Source organism: Grampus griseus, assembly GCF_964374135.1.
Source record: "Grampus griseus genome assembly, chromosome: 1".
In the NCBI taxonomy this organism is placed as follows: Eukaryota; Metazoa; Chordata; class Mammalia; order Artiodactyla; family Delphinidae; genus Grampus; species Grampus griseus.
The window spans coordinates 88415133-88434464 of record NC_139017.1 but is presented as its reverse complement, the minus strand read 5'-3'; the positions used below and the strand labels follow the sequence as shown (position 1 = coordinate 88434464).

Sequence of the window (19332 nt, the reverse complement as noted above, 5' to 3'; positions counted from 1 at the left end):
CACGGGTTCGTGCCCTGGTCCAGGAGGATCCCACATGCCGCAGAGCGCTGGGCCTGTGAGCCATGGTCACTGAGCCTGCGCGTCCGGAGCCTGTGCTCCGCAACGGGAGAGGCCACAACGGTGAGAGGCCCACGTACCGCAAAAAACAAAAAAAAAAACAAACAAAAAACCCCCCAGAAAACCCCTGAGTTTTATTCCCTAACAGACACTGTTCAGATTGATACGCAAATCTGTGTGTTCCGAATTGCAATTCTTTGATCCCAAATAAATGCATTGTGTTTGATTATTGCCTCCTAGGTTTCTTCAAGTTGACAAGTACAAGGAATGAATCTGTACTACCCACATTAGTCTCTTGGTTTTATCAATGTTAAATTTTAACAAACCAAAGAAAATGTGCCATTTTTGCTTATTTTTCTCTCCTCACAAAAAACCCTAATATCATCTGCTAAGCTGAACAACTGTATCTGTAATAACCTTTTTTTTAATTGAAGTACAGTGAATTTACAATGTTTTATTAGCTTCAGATATACAGCAAAGTGATTCAGTTATACATTCTTGTTTTCAGATTCTTTTCCATTATAGGTTATTACAAGACATTGAATATAGTTCCCTGTGCTATACAGTAGGTCCTTGTTGTTAACTATTTTATACATAGTGGTATGTATATGTTAACCCCAAACTCCTAATTTATCCCTCCCACTCCCACTATCCCCTCTGGCAACTATAAGTTTGTTTTCTATGTCTGTGAGTCTATTTCTGTTCTGTAAATAAGTTCATTTATATCATTTTTTTAGGTTCCACATATAAGTGATATCATACGATATTTGTCTTTCTGTCTTTCACATAATATGATAATCTCTAGTTCTATCCATGTTGCTGTAAATAGCATTATTTCATTCTTTTTTATGGCTGAGTAATATTCCATTGTGTATAAATACATCTTCTTTATCTATTCATCTGTTGATGGACACTTAGGTTAACTTCCATGTCTTAGGTATTGCAAACAGTGCTGCTATGAACACTGGGGTGCATGTATCTTTTCAAATTAGAGTTTGCTCCGGATATATGCCCAGGAGTGGGATTTCTCGATCATATGGCAGTTCTATTTTAATTTGGCAAGGAACCTCACTACTGTTCTCCATAGTGGCTGTGCCAATTTACATTCCCACCAACAGTGCAGAAGGGTTCCCTTTTCTCCACACCATTATTATTCCTTTTCTCCACAGCATTTATTATTTGTAGACTTTTTAATGATGGCCATTCTGACTGGTGTGAGGTGATACCTCATTATAATTTTGATGTGCATTTCTCTAGTAGTTAGCGATATCGAGCATCTTTTCATGTGCCTGTTGGCCATCTGTATGTCTTCTTTGGAGAAATGTCTATTTAGGACTTCTACCCATTTTTTGATTGGGTTGTTCTTTTGATATTAAGCTATTTGTGTATTTTAGAAATTAATCCCTTGTTGGTAGCATCGTTTGCAAATATTTTATCCCAGTCCATAGGTTGTTTTTTTGTTTTGTTTATGGTTTCCTTTGTTGTGCAAAAGATTTTAAGTTTAATTAGGTCCCACTTTTTTATTTTTGTTTTTATTTCCATTACTCTCGGAAACGGGTCCAAAAAAATATTGCTGTGATTTATGTCAAAGAATATTCTGCCTATGTTCTCCTCTAGGAGTTTTATAGTATCCAGTCACACATTTAGGTCTTTAATCTATTTTGATTTAATTTGTGTATATGGTGCTAGAGAAGTGAACAACTATATCTGAATGTGAGAGTATTCTCTTCATTAATAAAAATAATTAACAGGGAAATCTAATACAAAAGTGACCACAGGCATATGGGGTCTCATATTCAAGGAACTTGAAAAGAAAGATAAAAGAACACATTCTTGAATCTACTTTTGGTCACAAACTGTTTCCTGGTACATATGTACCTCTCTATATAAAGTCAAATTCTAACAATGAGAACTATTTAACTACATTTTCAGATTCAAAAGATTGCTACAAACTCACCTCATACACAGCAAGATCTATACCTGCATAAGGTATGATGCCTAATAAATTGGGAACGTAACCTTTGTAAAAAGCTCCCATGCCTTCATGTTTCAAAATCTTCTTGGCACAATCAAACATCCCAGAGTATTGTCCAGTTTTGCCTACAGCCAGCCTGGTTTTCAGAACCTGGTTATGAAAGAATATAATGAATATTATTATTCACATCAATGCTATCATCACAGAATTCAAAAGACGTAACTTTACAAAGAACAAATATCTAGCATATATTGTCACTCAAATGACTGTCCAGTTTGTTGATGTGTTCTCTCTCACAGATTATCTCTCTTAAGGGTCTAAGACCAGAGCCAAGAAGATCCCTTTTGCTGTAAAGATGATCTGAATTAGGGCAGTAGCAGAGGAAATAGAAGATAATCTATTGACATCTTAACAAAATTGTGATGTATTAGATATGGAGGGTGGGGAAAATGGTACTGTAAAGGATGATCCCAGTGTTTCTAGCTTGGAACTTGGGATGGGGCCAGCAGAGAAGAGGGAAGGTGATGCTATTAACTGAGATGGAGGATATAAGAGGAAGCCTATGTATTGAGTTAGGATATTTTTTGAGGGGTGTGTGGAGTAATATGAACAATCATATTAAGATGCCTGCAAGGAAAGCTATATTAATATGCATACCACAAAGGTGAAAACTAACAGTATTTCTTAAGTCTTATCAGTTACTGAAAAACGCTTTGTCATATCAATAAAGATATCCACATCTACAATATTATTCTTGCTCTAAAGCAGGAGTTGGCAAACTTTTTCTATAAAGTAAATATTTTTGTCTTTGCAGGACTGAAATACCAGGTCTCTGTTGCATATTCTTTGGTATTGCTTTTTTGTTGTTGTTGTTTTTAAACCACCTTAAAAAGGTAAAAATATAAAAACCATCCTTAGCTCAAGGGTTGTACAAAACAGTCCACAGGTCCATGGTTTGCTAACCTATGCTCTAATAAAAGGATGTCCAGTTAGGATTACCACCAAATTCTAAGGTTCCATTACAAACTTTATGGTACAGAAACTCTTTGGAGAGGAATGGGTGCTATAATTCTTATCAACACTATGGGAGCCAGCCTCCAAGATGGCCCCCAACTATCCCTGCCTCCTGGTATTCACACCAGGTGTAGTCCCTTTCCACACTCTACCAGGGGCGGTCTTTGTGACCAACAGAATAGAGCAGATGTGACCAAAGACTGCAGCTTCTATCTTGGGTGCTCTCTTTGATAACTGATTTGGAAAAACCAGTTACCATGTTGTGAGGATACTCAAGCATCCTATGGAGAGGACCCTGCAATAAGAAACTGATATCTTCAACCAACAGCCAGGGAAACCTGGCAACAAACACGTGAATAAGCTTGAAAACAGATCCATCCCCAGTTGAATCTTGTAGTGACTGCAGCCCTGGCTGACACCCTGCTATAGGCTGTGAGAAACCCTGAGCCAGAGGAACCCAGCTAAGCTACACCCAGGTTCCTGATCCACAGAAACCGTGAGATTATATATACTTGTTGTTTTAAACTGTTAATCTTGGGATAACTTGTTACACAGTAATAGATAATAATACAAACACCGTTAATGCAATCAGACTTCACAATGGTACTTACCTCCATAGGATAAATAAGTGTCTGTGCAGTTGCTCCAGCCATGGAACCAGAAACGAATCTCTCAAAGGTTCCTACTTTTTGTCCTTCCTCAGTAAGCAACTTCTTGTACTGTGTAAATAAAGTTTTAAATGCACATTAATACCTGCTACAGAATGAATTGTGTTCTTCCCCCCCCCTTTCCCGTCCCCCCCACAAATTCATATGTTGAAACTGTAACCTCCAATGCGATAGTATTTGGAGCTGGGGCCTTTGGGAGGTAATTATGGTTTGATCATGAGGTGGGGCCTCTCTCTCTTTCTCTCCTTCTTTCACACACATGCTCACTCTCTCCCTCCTTCCTTCCCTACCCCTCACCCCTCTCTCTCTCTCCCCCCAACATGTATGCACCAAGGAAAGGCCATGTGAGCACACAGTGAGAGGGTGGCCATCTGCAAGCCAGGGAGAGAGCCCTCACTGGAAACTGAATTGGTCAGCACCGTGATGACAGACTCCCCAGCTCTAGAACTGTGAGAAATAAACTTCTGTTGTTTAAACAATCCAGCGTATGGTACTTTGTTATGGCAGGCCAAGCTAAGACAATACAAAAATACAAATCAGCTCCTAGAAATCAATTGACAATATGATGTTTCTCAAAATGCACATTAATTATTAATTGTTAAGCACTGCATTAACAATATCTAACAGAAAAGCAAGGTTTGAATGCTAATACATTCAGTTTACTGGACAGTGATTTTCAAGTTAGAATTCCACAAAACACAGATGATCACAGAGGGGACCCGGTAGCTCCTTTGCTAAAACAGATTCATCACAACATTCTTCTTCAGATGCACAGGTTAATAAAGTGTTCACAGTTTTTAGATATTTTCCCCATAGTTTTCCTTTTTTTAAGATGAGTTTATTTTCACCAGTATAAGTAAAACTAATAAATAAGTGACAAATATTAACAAAACAACTTAGAAAAACAGTTTTTGTAGGTAATACATTTAACCATACTAACATCTCGACCCCAGAGCCCGCCTGGCCCACCAGTACTGAAGCAACCGACATGGCTGATCTGGCCAAAGGGGGAAATCTGGCACAAATGCAGCCGAAATACCGATAGGGCAGGATGTTAACATCATGGGCTCCACAGTCAGGCAGACCTGGGCTTGAACCCTAGGTCTATGTGGCCCTGAGCAAGTTTACGAACATGTCCACATGCAGTTTCCTCATCTGTGATAACCCCAGTTTCACGGGGTTGTTGAAAGAATTTGATAATACACGTAACACAGCACAGCGCTGGGCAAATGGCAAATGTTCAGTAAATGTTATTGTTGTTGTTGTTGTTATTATTATTACTAATATATTCAATATTGTCTTTCTACAACTTGGAGAGAAAATCTCTGTCCGAACACAGACTGTGGTTATAAGCCAGGCAAACCAGATTCCTTCTCCTAGAAATGTGAGGTGGGTCTACAGGTATAATTAGGCACTGACACCTGAGGGAGAAATGGATAAAGCAATAGAGAAGCAGACACATGGAGAAGGGACAGGTCAGTGAGGTTCCACTTTCTGCACTTCCTGAGGCTCCTCCCCTTCATGCCGCAGGCTCCTCCCCTTAATGCCGCAGGCACCTCCAGCCTGCTTCCCTGAGCCAGCCAGTCTCTGTTCCTGGGATCCAAAGAGCCCAATGCAAAAACACAGGAATACTTTCTCCTAGTAAAACTGTGTTTCTCTGCTCATGATAAAGATTAAATATATTATGATTTCACAAAGTTCCCCAAATAGCAGATATCTGCTTACCCCCAAAGATCAATGTTTCCACAGGCTCCATTTCCTGAACTGCACCAGAATGTTAACCAAAACTCCCTTCTGCGTAGGCCCTATTGATTTTCCTGCATGTCAGATTATCACAATCATTAAATATAATTTACTGAAAACCGTCCTGCGTATGAACAGGAACCTCAGAGACATCGTTTACATAGTGTACCCCCATCCCAAAAGCACCTATCAAAAGTATTCTTTAGTGATTGGTGAATAAATATTTAAAGTGTAGGGGTTTGGGGCTCCTGCACCCCAGAACATACAATGCACAAAGGTAAGAGTTGAGGACAGAGAGCCTGTACAGGGTTAGGCAAAGGGACAGGTGCTTAACGCTATGTCACCAAGCTTAATTCCTACCCCAGAAAGGAGGTAACAGTCACAGAGACTTTAAGTGGCTTGCTCAAGGCCACAGAATTTGACTTTCTCAAAGATGACTTAGCTGTGCTCTCAAAGCCAGCCTAAAATCCTTTTCAGGATTTTAATTTTTTCTTCCTTTCTTTCTCTCTTTCTTCCTTCTTTTCTTTTCTTTTTTCTTTTCTTTTCTTTCCTTCTCTTCCTTCCTTCCTCCCTCCCTTCCTTTCTTTCTTTCAATTTTCTTTGTTTCTTTCTTTTTCTTTCCATCCATCCTATCTATCTCAACTCTCTCTACATTTGTTTGAATACCATTTCAACCTTCTCCATTCTCCTCCAGCTTCCAATACCGCTTCCTCCCTCATTCTCAAAAAAAGTCCTTTCTTGGGAACTCAAGGAAGAACAGAGAGGTCACCAGGCAAGGATATCTTGGTATTCCTGCCCACTTCCCACAAAATCACCCACATCCACTTATATCTTTTTCTTCCCGAGCTGACACGAGAACAGTCCTCCACACAGTCAAAGGCTAATCCTGCCAGCAGACTGGTTAGTACCTATTTCTCCCCCAGCCCCTCCACCCCCCACTCCCTAGTCCACACACATACTTCCTCTGAATACCTGCTGCACTTGTCGTCAGTCTCTCTCACTTATATTTTTTAACCTCCTTCTTTGTATTGACATGCTTCCTTCAGCCATAGTCATGTCATCAAAATGAAACGTATCAAAACCCAACATGCTTCTAACCTATCACTCTCTCCCTCTTCTTTTCTCCTTCCCTTCACTGAAGTCAAGCTCCCGACAAAGGTGTCTACTGTCCAGTTTTCTTCACCTCCTGTTCACTTCAGCTCATTTCAATTGGTTTATCATCTCATTACCTCACTGAAACTATACCAAGCTTTCCCGTCTCGAAGCTGGTCAATTCTGAAAAATAAACTGTTTATTGTATTTAGTACCCTGCAGTATTTGACCCTTCATGGAACCCTCTTCTTCCTCTGACTTCTAGGCCGTCACTTTCTCTGGATTTCCTCCTGTCTCTTTGGCTTCTCTTTCTCAGTCTCCTCTACAAGTTTCTCCTACTTCTCCCTGGACATATCCCCAGAACTGTTCTCATTCTATAAGCCTTCCTGAGGGCTCCATTCCAAAGGCTTTTCACCTCAATCACAACCTCCCTGTCCTACTGGACAGCTCCTTGTACGTGTTACAGAAACAGCTCAAACCCAGCATGTCCAAAACGCAACCTGTCGTTTTCCCTCATAATCTGTTCCTCTTGTTCCTCTTATTGTGTTCTCTACATACTTAGTTGCTCAAGTTAGAAACCAGAGTATCACCCTTGATTCCTCTTTCTCACCTCTACATTCACTCAGTGAGTTCTGTTGTTTCTATTTCCCAAAATAGTTTTCAGTTCATTTCAGTTTTTCTTCAATCACTACAGCCGTCTCCTTATACTGGTACTCATTTCTTACCTGAATTCCTGAAATATTTCCTTAAATAGTCTCCCTGCCTCAACTACAGCCTCACTCTCTTCCAATACCTCTTCACTCTTTTTCCACATTGATCTTTCTTAAATGTAAATATACTTATTCCACTTCCCTACGTAAGATGCTTCAATAACCCTCTCACCACATTCAGGATAAAATCTAGACTCCTATCACATCTGGCTCCTGCCTATCTGTCCAGCCTGCTTTCATCATCATCTTCCCGGACACACACTCCACTACACTTAAGCCCAGTGGACCACCTTCAGCTTCCTTAGTGAGTGATGCTCTCCTGTGCCAACATTTCTGTCCACAGGCTGCTGCTTCTGCTCAAATACCCATCTTCCCCTTCATCTTAATGGACTTAAGACTCACACTCATTCAATGAGGATTTACTGGCACTGGGCAAGGTGCCGGGAACACACACCTGAAAACAGATCCTGCCTAAGGAAGCTCACAGTCTCCTTAAGAAGAGAGATAAGTACTGAGATCATCAGAATTCAGTGTGAGAGTGCTAACAGAGGGAAACAAAGGGAGGAAATAACTCCCGAGCAAAGTCTTGAAAGATGTTCACCACCATATGACCTATAGGAAGAGGAATGGTGTGTGTGTGTGTCACTGGAGTGGGGGGTGGGGGAGGGATGACTGTAAAGTACCCTTGGGATATGTAAGCGGAGATGCACAGATATGCAGTGCTCAGGTGGATGTGCAGGTATAGAGATGAAGAGAAAAATGTTAGAATGGAAAGCAGTCAGAATGCAGATGGCAGCTGAAACCATGAGAACACAACACCGTACTGCCACCCTGTTCCTGATCCAATTGAACTGCTATGGCAATGAGGACCCAAATGGACCGCAGCTTTATCCCATGTTGATGTGTTTAAGAGAGCTACGTACCAGGCTGAAAATATTCTTTTCTTCGTTTTCTAAACTATTAGTTATTCAATGAACAAGACCTACCTGAATACAGAAGTGAGCTAGTTAGGTACTCTGGGAAATTTGAGAATATATATGGCATAACATTTATGCCAAGGTAGTCTACAACTCACTGGGAAAAACAATGGGTTTTCCATATCCGATGGAAAATTGGATATTCTGTAAAATAGTACTCTAAGGAAACCAGGCAGGAGAGGCATCAGTTTTGATTAGGATGCTTAGGAAATGCTTCTCATAGGAAGCTGGGCTTTGGACTTAAGAGAACCCTGAGGGATGAAAGGACCTTCAGCAGGGGGCAGAAAATGGACAGGCATCATAGGTCCCAGAGACCACAAGAACACTATACCATACTGTGCAGAGAGCTTTCTCTTGATATCTAAGAAAAGTTAGCATGCAGTAATTAAATATTGTGAAGAGGCCTGAGAAAGGAGCCTGGCTGGATGCCTGTTGGTAGTGTTCAAGGTAAGAATCTGCTAAGTAGCATAAAGTATAATACATACATTTGCTTGCAATAATACAGACTTTCAAAAATATTGACTTCCTGCATATGGAATAATGGTTTTATACTTGAATAGTTATTTATTTTAGGGTCTGGTTTTCCTATCATAAAATCCAAGTATGTGATCAGAATAACCTACAGGTATCTAAAATGCTAGCCCTTACTAGTTGTGATATGTATCCTCAAACATCCACAGAAGGAAAATATACTTCCTAAAGATAAGCTGTAATTAAAGTCATGGAGGCTACATTTTTTTCAATGTTTTCTTTGCTTCTCTATTTCCTAAGCCAAGAAAAAAACACCACTAGACTTTGTAATCTTCTCAAGAGTCTTCTGTTGCTCAAGAACAAAATGTTCTCCAAAATTATCAAAAATCTATTTGAAATAATACAAAATATAAGGTGGAATTCAATTTCAAGGTTCTTATGGTTAACAATGATGGAAGAAGTATCGGAAAGAATCATTTTGTGCGTGCTTAACTAGACAATTCTGCTAATGACAAAGAGAAGCCAAACTCTAAAATCCACTACTGTATTTCCTCTTAACACCAAGTTATGCTGAAGCAGCATCCTAATATCTAAGCATCCTAAACAATCTAAGTCAACAGAGAAGTTGATTCAGAGGTAAATGCATTCATTCGTTTACTCATTCACTCACTCATTCTACACTTACTGAGCACTTATCACACGCCAGGCTCTGTCTAAATGCTGGAGTGCACGGAGGAGAAGCCAAGCCCCTGCCTTCATGGAGCTTTCACTCTAAATTCAACTCAATTTTATAGCAATGTCAAATTACACAAAGGACTCCAACTTAAAAGTTTTCCTTCCAGATGCCGGATAGGGATACTTTCACAAAAACTTATGTGAGTGTGCAGCTTCTATTCTGAATTCAAAATGAATAAGCTAAAATCTTACATTTCCTTTAAGAGCTACTTAGAAAAGAACACAAAAGTCTTTTTAAGTAATATGAAATTCAGAATCCCAGAATTGAGTCATAAGGGATCTCTGAGGTTATCTAGTCTAATCTCCTATAAGAGAAATTCCTCATGGAGTATATGTGGAAAATTATCATGTATTAAAATAATAATCTAAAAAGCATTGTATGATAATTGTTATTGAATCAGTTTATTAACTCCCCTTTGATAACAAATTCCACAGGTGATAACTATTACCTGTTCATATGCCCAGAACTTAACAGCTGTCTCAGGAGCAATTTTAATTACATTTGTACCATTTCCTCTCCAAAGTGAGCGGATACCTCCCTCTTTCACCATCTGTCGAAAGCCGCCATATATGTTCATTTTCTCTGATTTTGAACCATGGACCTAAAAACAAAAGCAAAACGATATGAAATACTGGTGGGATGTTATTATTACTATTTCTAAAGTAACCATACAATCCACTCTCTTTTCTTCAGTATTATTTATTACTGCATGAAGATGTATTTGAAAATAGACTATAGAAGGCTGAGAAAATATATAAGGGGAAGAACTATTACCATCATTTTAGAAGCCTGACTCTGAATCTAAAACTAAGAAAAATCGTAACCCTCAGTGTGGGAAAGCAAACAGAGAAGGCATGATCAAAAGTAAAATTATGAACAATGTTCGTAAGATAAAATGAACCAACTTATTATTTATTAGGCTATGGAACACCCTTTGGAACATGAGCAAGTTCAGTATAAGAAAAATTAGAAAAATATACTGAATGTAATATATTATCCCTCCCCCTGAGAAGTAATACTGACTTGAAATATAAATGGGACTCAACACAATCTGGATGTTATGTTTATCAGAGCCATAGAGAATAGAATACACACAGCCTGACACCAAAAATAAAAATTGTAACTTCTACAGCTTATCTCGAAATCTCATGTACCAACTGCCTAACCCAGTGAATACTGATGAATTATCTGGCTCATACTACCGATGTGATAGTTGTTTAAATAAACTAGACCTTATGCTTGCCTCTATATAAAACTGATTAAATCTAATAAACCAAAAGTAATTAAAGAAGTCAGCTATGCTTCTGATTGTTTCTGCTTACACAAAATGAGTGACTACTATTAAAAAAAAAAAAACCAAGAAGGGAGGAAGGGAGAGGCTGAAGACTAAAGGTCAGCCATGAGGGCAGTATGTGATCTAGTCACAATAAAAACTCTGGACACCAAAGACTCAGGTGAGCCTCCTGGTTGGTGTGCAACTCTGTGCATGTTGTCACACGCCAATGTCAGGAAATAATACATTCTGACTCTCTGGGGAGAAAACAACAGAAACTCTGCATTTGGTACTTCCCTGGAAGCCCTATGCTCTTCTTTCCTTGGCTGATTTTAATATATATCCTTCACTGTAATAAACCATAACCATGAGTATAAAAGCTTCCAGTGAGTTCTGTGAATTAATGAATCTGAAGGTAGTTTGGGGAAACCCCTGAACTTTCAGGAACAGAAGTCTAAATATATCCATTTTATTTTAAATAAACTTCACAATAAAATACGACAAAGGAAAAGATGAATGCTTATTCAAGCTCTCTCAAAGTCAATTTACTATTGTTCCTAAAGAAAAACATACAGGCCGATTCCCTCTCCTTTTTTTTTAAAGCAGTATCTTTACCCCTAAACATATTTTGAGATGTAGGTACATTCTCAATGGATGCTGGTTTAAAATATTGTCAGAAATCATTTTGTACAGAAATCTAATGGCAAATATAAAAAGTGCTGACCATAGGTATAACAACACAACTTTTAAAACCCTTTTTTAAGCAGCTAGTATGTTCTAGCAGGGTGTTCCAGCCTACCAGGCATTTTCACGTACCTTACATTATTTAATTCTTACAACCACCCTTGTTAGATATTCCTATTCCCATTCTAGAATGAAGGAAAATGAGGCCTCAGGGGTTTCATGCAGTGTGAGAACCATGAGCTTTAGAGCCAGAAATACTCCATTCCTTGTCTAATCTGTTGTAAAGGAAAAGTTATTTAACTCTCTGAGCCTTGTGTTCCCCACAGATAATATGAGGATAAAATCCCCCCATGCAGGGTTACTAGAGGATTAAATGGGTTACCATAATGAGCACCAAATAAATATTAATCCTTTCCTTTCCCTCTTTCTTTTCACTCTGACCAGCCAAGCCTACACTGCTAGTAAATACGAAAGTCAGCTTATAAAACCAGGTCTTTCCTGCCAACCTCAGCTTTAGAATAATTTTTTAAGTTACATCCTTGTTTCAAGATTCTAGATTTCAGAAAAACCCTCTTTTGAGAAAGAACACAAAATACAAGGAAAATATAAGTAATTTAAGGAGAACCCTACAATAATGGCTAGAGATTTCCTTTTCTAATTAAACATTTGAATAGTCACAGAAAGCCAAGATTAAAAGTTCATCACACACATGTACCAACAATTTAAGGTTTGGTCAAACACTGAAATACTTAACATGGACTGAATTTAGGATTAATAGCAATAAAATTGAGAGATTTCTTTTTAAAGGTATGACTATCACTGCAAAATTTTTAAACTTTTTTCAAAGCACCGTATTTCTCATTGTTTCAGGATATTTTGGGCAAACTTAGAAGATCGCAAAGCTCACCTGCATCATGACTTTCAGACGATCCAAAGGGGCAGTGCTTGTTCGAGAGACGGCACCAGCAACACCTCCTGCCAAAAGCTGCCTCCACCACTGCCCCGACTTCTTTTCATCTTCCGTGAATTCATCTGGAATAGTTAAACTATCTCCTATGTCAATACCCTGTTAAAATGGAAGAAAGAGCCCCAGGCTCCATCAATTAAAGACAGATCATTCCAGAAGGTTTGCTTCTTTGAAAGAAGAATTACATATTTTATAATTAAGATCAGCTTCAATCCTTAGAAAGTACTGTACTGAACCAATCTGAGCATATAGGCAATTATAAGTAGCCTATTCACGCTAAATGAAGTACAGTATCGGTCCGCAAGAAATGAAAATTAACAGTAATTACAAATTTACAAAACCAAAAATCACAACTTTTTTCTTAATAGATTCAGAATAACTTTTCTCTTCTAGGTCTAAGTCAGAATGAAAGAGCAGCATTTGATCAGAGGTAGTGAATCCTTAGCTACAGAAAGAAAACAATTTGTCAGTTCTTCAAAGATACACACTTTATCTCAAAATTATATCCACATTACACTTGATAACATGATATGTGCTCTAAAGATGTAAATAAAAATTAAATTAAAACTGTAATTTGAGTACCCCTAAACTCATTTCCTATATAGACTGTCTGTAAATATTTTTATAAATCTGACTTGTCATTTAAAACATGTGATAGATTCTATATAAAATTTAGCTTACAGAGAGGTATTGTTTAAAATGATCTACCTTCCAATCTTCTCTAAATATTACTATAGGTTACAAACATAGCTTGACAGAAACAAAATTCTATAATAATATTTTTACAACTTTATTATCTAAATGATTCTAGTGTAAAAGATTTTATAGGTAAGACTGTCAGGGTAAGGAGCTTTGCTATAGTAGTAACCCTCTATTTCTTCATTTTACAATCAATAAAATGGATACATGATTGTAGCCTCAACTATTACTATCTCCAAAGATACAATAAGAATTTGATTATGTAAATATGACTTCACATAAGTATAAAATTTATCAAGGCAACTGAACTACAAATATAGTATTATTTTATACTCATAGTTGAAAAGGCATTAGTCACCAATAATTCTACAATGCTCTAGGTAAGTTTAGGCATTGTTACTAGTAACAATGTGAACTCTAGGCTTCATTTAGTGCATATAAAATGTACTGAAATCCAGGAATATGTATAGAAGTCAAGCCCATTAGAAAAATAAAAATTCCTTCAAAGAGTTCCCACTGTTTTCAGGAACAGATTGCAGAATGAAATGAATTTCATTTACCCCAGGATATTTCAGTAGGATATTAATGTAATTTAATTAAAATTTGAAAGTTTAGAAGAATACAGATGGATAGGTGTGCAATACTAAGCAGATGAGCCAAAGATATTTTAACCTTCCACGATTATTATTATAGGTGCCTTAAGCCAGAGATAAATGTAGGTGGTTGACTGAACAAGCAAGTTTCAGAAGGGATCTTTGGTCATTATCAACCACGAGGTACTGAGATTATTTAGGCAATATATTATCTATAAAAAGTAAAAGCCCCAGGACTTCTCTGGTGGCACAGTGGTTAAGAATCCTCCTGCCAATGCAGGGGACATGGGTTCGATCCCTGGTCTGGGAAGATCCCACATGCTGCGGAGCAACTAAGCCCGTGCACCACAACTACTGAGCCTGTGCTCTAGAGCCCACAAGCCACAACTACTGAGCCCATGTGCCACAACTACTGAACCCCGCGTGCCTGGAGCCCATTATCCACGAGAGAAGCCACTGCAATGAGAAGCCCACGCACCTCAACAAAGAGTATCCCCCGCTCGCTGCAACTAGAGAAAGCCCACCCGCAGCAACGAAGACCCAACACAGCCAAAAATAAATAAAATAAGATTAATTTTAAAAAAAAAGCTTTAATATACTCTGAGTATACACCTAACAGAATACGTAGAACTCTACAAGTTAAAGAGCTACTGAGACGGGCACCATGGCCCATAAGTGTTACAGAGTGCTCTTGGATGATAACCACACCAATTGCTTACAGCTCCAAATAAGTATAAATTAATACATAAAGCGTACTCACAGTAGAATGTTTCCAGAAACGGATAATTTCCTCAATGTCTGTAACAGGGTTAAATAAGAAGTAGTCTCTCCATTCATTCCAGTCCACGGTCATCGTCCCATCAGCATCGATGCTGAAAGTAAAAAGAAGCTGATTAAAGAACAAAATAAAATGTATAAATAAAACTAACATTATTGGCCATGTTGCAGAATGACAGTTTCTCTTCCAACTTAATATTCTTAAAAGGTTTTTGGAAAGAGCAACAAGCATTCGATGATCTGTTTTAATCATTTAGATAAAAATAGACCCACAAATTACAGGTCTCACTAAAGGCTACTTTTGGTGCTCTGTCAAACTCCAAGTCAATGAGCTATCAAACACTAATGCTGGAAGATAAAACTGCGGGATAGCAATGAATGAATTTATGATCCATTTTTTCTTACACTGGCTCAAGAAGATAGTTCTTAATGTTCTATTGTAACATTTGGATGTGACTTCAGAATATACTCAAAATACACTATCAATTTCCTTCTCCAATTTTCTCTAAGCTAAGAAAATTACCAATGATTGTAAAAAATAAAATCAAACTTGGTGATTGGGCCTTCTGAGTCTTAAGAAATCCTGGTACCTTATCTTCAACATTTAAAATTAACATATTAACATATGTTAATTAATTAATATGTTAACATATTGTAGCCATTAACTTTTTGCTTATTTTAGTAGGTTCTTGGTAATAATGTCATTTGTACCTGTTTATTTTCCTAAAAGCAACTTTAAACTGCCCAGGATTTTGATAGTTTTGTTCACTACTGTAGACCCAGCATCTAAAGTGGGCAGTACAAAGAAAGTGCTCATTTATTTATTGAATTAATGAATATATCTGAAAAAAAAGTTTTGGTGTCTCCTCTGAATTTATTCTATGACTTGTGTGAAAGTGATGCATAAAGATGGCAGTCAGATAAAATGCTATTTTCAGATATTTATGATTATATTTTCCAGTGTCACTTTTAACTTTGATTGCATTCATGAAGTTACACTTAAACTTTCAATTGTCCCAGCACACAGGTGTTAACATTCCATATTTGCATAAGAGTCCTAGTTACTACTGATGTTTATGACACTATTCTTCTGGGTTAAAATATTTATAGCTCTATTTTTTAATCACTATTTGCTATTTTAATGCAATTGTTTATTGTCTGACCCTACCCCTCAACCCCCCACACACGCATGCAAGCATCCTCCACAAGGCAAGGATTTTTTATTTTATTCACTGATATGACCAAAGTGTCTAGAACAGTGCCTGGCGCAGAGCAAATATTTGTTGAATGAATAAATGAATTCCAAACTCTGCAGCTTAAAGCTACAGAACACTTAGTGTTGACAAACTTCTTAAATAATATAGTCTCACTGTGGGTTTAAATTGCGTTTCTCTTCAACTTACTAACGAATTTGAGCATCTCATCATATTCATCTGCTATTCATGTTTTTCCCCTTGTGAAATGCTTGTTCATATCTTTTGCCCATTTTTCTAATGGGTTGTGTCTTTTTCTTAGATATGTATAGTTCTTTATATAGTTGATTTAATCCTTCAAGTTATAAGTTAGCAAGTACCTTCTCTTTGTCTTTTCATTTTATTTACAGTGTCCATGAATAGATGCTCTTAATTATAATACAGATGAATTTATCAATCTTTTCATATATGGTTACTGACTTCTGTATTTTTTTTAAATAAATTCTTCCCTATACTGAGATACAGACATTTGCTTCTTTTTCCTCTAAAGGTACTGCAGTGTAACTTTCACATTTAGTTTGATTTTTTTTTAATTGAAGTACAGTTGTTTTACAGTATTATGTTAGTTTCAGATGTACAGCAAAGTGACTCAGTAATATGTATAATTTTTTCAGATTATTTTCCATTATAGGTTATTACAAGATATTGAATATAGTTCCCTGTGCTATACAGTAAATCCTTGTTGCTTATCTATTTTATGTATAGTAGTTTGTATCTGTTAATCCCATACTCCTAATTTATCCTTCCTACCCTCCCTTTCCCTTTTGGTAACCATAAGTTTGTTTTCTATGTCTGTGATTTCTGTGCATGGCGTGAGGCAGGTACCCAACTGTATTTCTGTCTGCATGGATAACCAGGTGCACCAGAACAATTTATTGCATAGTCTCTCCTTTTCCCAGGGATTTGCAGTTACTTCTCTCATGTGACAAATCCCAAATACAGATGGGTCTGTTTCTGGGATGGTATGTTCCACTTGTCAACTTGTCTATCTGTGTAGCAATACCACTAAGTCTTAATTATAGCTTATAACAACTCTTTGATATCTGATAGGGCAGGCCCCCAGCTCCTTAGGGTTCTCCAAGAATGTCTTGGTTATTCTTGGGCCTGTATGGTTTCATTTTTCTCTAGAAATGTTTCATAGCCCAAATGCTGGGGCAAAGAGAACAACTGAGAGGGTGGTTCAGGATTGGGGGAAAGTAAGTAGGAGTGGTGGAAGGAATCGATCAAGAGGAGATTGACGGACTGGTGGAAATGAAGGGGCCAGAGATCTGTAAGTCAAAACGCAAGTACCATAGGAGCAAGACAGTGTAGAATCTGGAGGAAGAAGGGTCAGAAGGTAGGATACAGGTTTTTAAGACTTCAGACGAGGAGTGAAGTCTGAAGTCTGAAGTCAGACGAGGAGTGGCTTCAAGTTATGATACAATCCTGAGAGGGAGTGGGCTGCTGAAGCAAAATGGAATAAAAGTCTCAGGTGTGTTGAGGAAGGCAAGGAACACTGACGCTAGAAAGAGGAGTCACCGGCACGAATACTGAAGTTTCCTAGGACCTAAAGAGAAAATGACTACTTGACAAGGGCCACAAGGTCCTCAATAAATGTGGAGAGGGAACTAGAGATAAGAAAATTAGAGGAAAGAGGGATGGATATGAAAGCCTAAATGGAAAATGGATTTTACTTGAGAGCGGAAGATAAAGATACATGAAGCACACATGTTTGGGAGCGACTGCCTACCTATTTCAGCTACTCCCCACCCATATCGTCTACTGAAAAAGTAGAACTAGGAGGCTGTATTTCAACCAAGTGATTCCTATTCTCATACTCTGATGACTCAGCCTCAGCTGTTTCAATCAGCACCTTTCAGACTTCTCTCCCATGAATTCAGTTTTGAGTATACTAAGAGACAGTGAAACGGCAGAAAGGAAGCTGACATTTGGAGGTATTACGAGTCACACTGATGGCTGAGCACTCAAGAGAAGGTCCGTGATTTCCACTACTGAAAACACAATCCGATTCTGCCTTTTAAAACACTGTGAGATAATAGAAAATATATAACTTGGTCTCTGTTCCCTGTTCCTGGCAAGAGCCCCTAAAGCCCTTGTAATTTCCTAAGTGATAAGAGCACTAGGGCATCTTTTGTTCTAATGAGGCAACTCTGGGTGGGCTCCTGGATGGCTCCTGGATGAGGGCTGGTCACCAGAAAAACCAAGTCATGATTAGAAGCTTGGAATTTTCAGCCCCCTTCCCACCCCCATCCCACCCCAATTCTCCAGAGGGGGAGAGGGACTGAAAATGGAGTTAATAATCGAGCATGCCTACATGAAGAAGCCTCCATAAAAATCTCAATAGCACGGGATTTAGGGAGCTTCTGGTTAGAAAACACATCCATACACTGGCAGAGTGAAACACCTAACTCCACAAAGACACCTGTGCTCAGGACCCTCCAGGCCTCTCCTTACGTATCTTTTTGTCTGCCTGTTCATCTGTATCCTTTATAATATCCTGTAATAAACTGGTAAGCATAAGTAAATGTTTCCCTGAGTTCTGTGAGCTCCTCTAGCAAGTAACTGAACCCAAGGGGGAGAACGTCACGGGAACCTCTGATGTGTAGTCAAGTCAGGCAGAAGATGTGGGTAATCTGGGTACCTACTACTTGCGATTGGCATCTGAAGTGGAGAGCAGTCTTGTGAAACTGAGTCCTTAATCTGTGGGATCTGACACTACCTCCAGGTAGAAAATGTTAGAATTGAGTTATGTTGTAGGACACCCAGCTAGTGTCAGCTAGAATTGCTTGTTGTGGGGAAAAAAACCCACATATTCAGAAGTGAAGTGTTTTGCGTGAGTGGTAAAGGAGTCACGTAAAAGGGAAAACAGAGCTTCTTCTACTGCACCAGCCCTGGAGGCCTTGAAAGAGTTTTCCCAGTCCTACACTTTAGGTATATGTATACACACAAAATGAAAAGCGAGAAAAAGGGGAGAAAGATATTGAAAGTACATAGTGAGGAATGGTAAGGTACAAGGATTTGGTTTAAGCCACACTTACAAAGGCAGATCTCTAATACAGGATACTAAAAGTAAAAAAAAAAAAACTGTCAATAGAGGAAGCACTTACCTTTGAAGAATCAACTCTGCTTGTTGTTTAGAAATAGTTAGACCTAGTATCTGGAGAGACTGGACAATTTCAGAAGCCTCAATTTTTCCTTTAAAAAATAAAAATTATAAACTTAGAACTGATAAGGACCTTAGAAATCACGAATTTCAAATCCCTCACTTTATAAGGGAGAGGCTCGGACTGATTAAGGTAAAATTGTGAATTTAGATGAGCTATAGATTTGCTTAAGTACATATTGCAACACCAACTCAAATTTCAACAAATATATTAAACAAATATACACACATTATTTCACTCAAAAGTCATAACAGCCTTGTAGGTAAATAATGACATTCCATCTAAAGAAAAGACTGAGAGCGTACATGGCCTTACCAAGAAATGACATTAAGAAGCAGCAGAACTGAGATTCAAATCAAGATACTCTGACTTTGAGGTAAATTCAATTAAGCTAGGATCTATTAATTTTAAAGCATGCATTTCTACATTTTAATAAATGATTAAGCATTTATTATACATAAATATGTAAGGCACTGAGT

General features: G+C 38.1%; 1 protein-coding gene across 2 annotated transcripts in view; it reads right to left on the bottom strand.

Moving 5' to 3' along the window:
• SLC25A24 (solute carrier family 25 member 24) overlaps positions 1–19332 on the bottom strand; it is a 57851-nt gene that overhangs the window by 16252 nt on the left and 22267 nt on the right. For both annotated transcript variants that reach the window (XM_082670741.1, XM_082670742.1), the window contains exons 3-8: positions 18797–18884; positions 14420–14531; positions 12308–12466; positions 9892–10044; positions 3658–3765; positions 2015–2182 (exon numbers count right to left, since the gene is read on the bottom strand). In XM_082670741.1, the coding sequence (XP_082526867.1) occupies positions 2015–2182; positions 3658–3765; positions 9892–10044; positions 12308–12466; positions 14420–14531; positions 18797–18884 (788 nt within the window). The remainder of the gene's footprint in view (positions 1–2014; positions 2183–3657; positions 3766–9891; positions 10045–12307; positions 12467–14419; positions 14532–18796; positions 18885–19332) is intronic.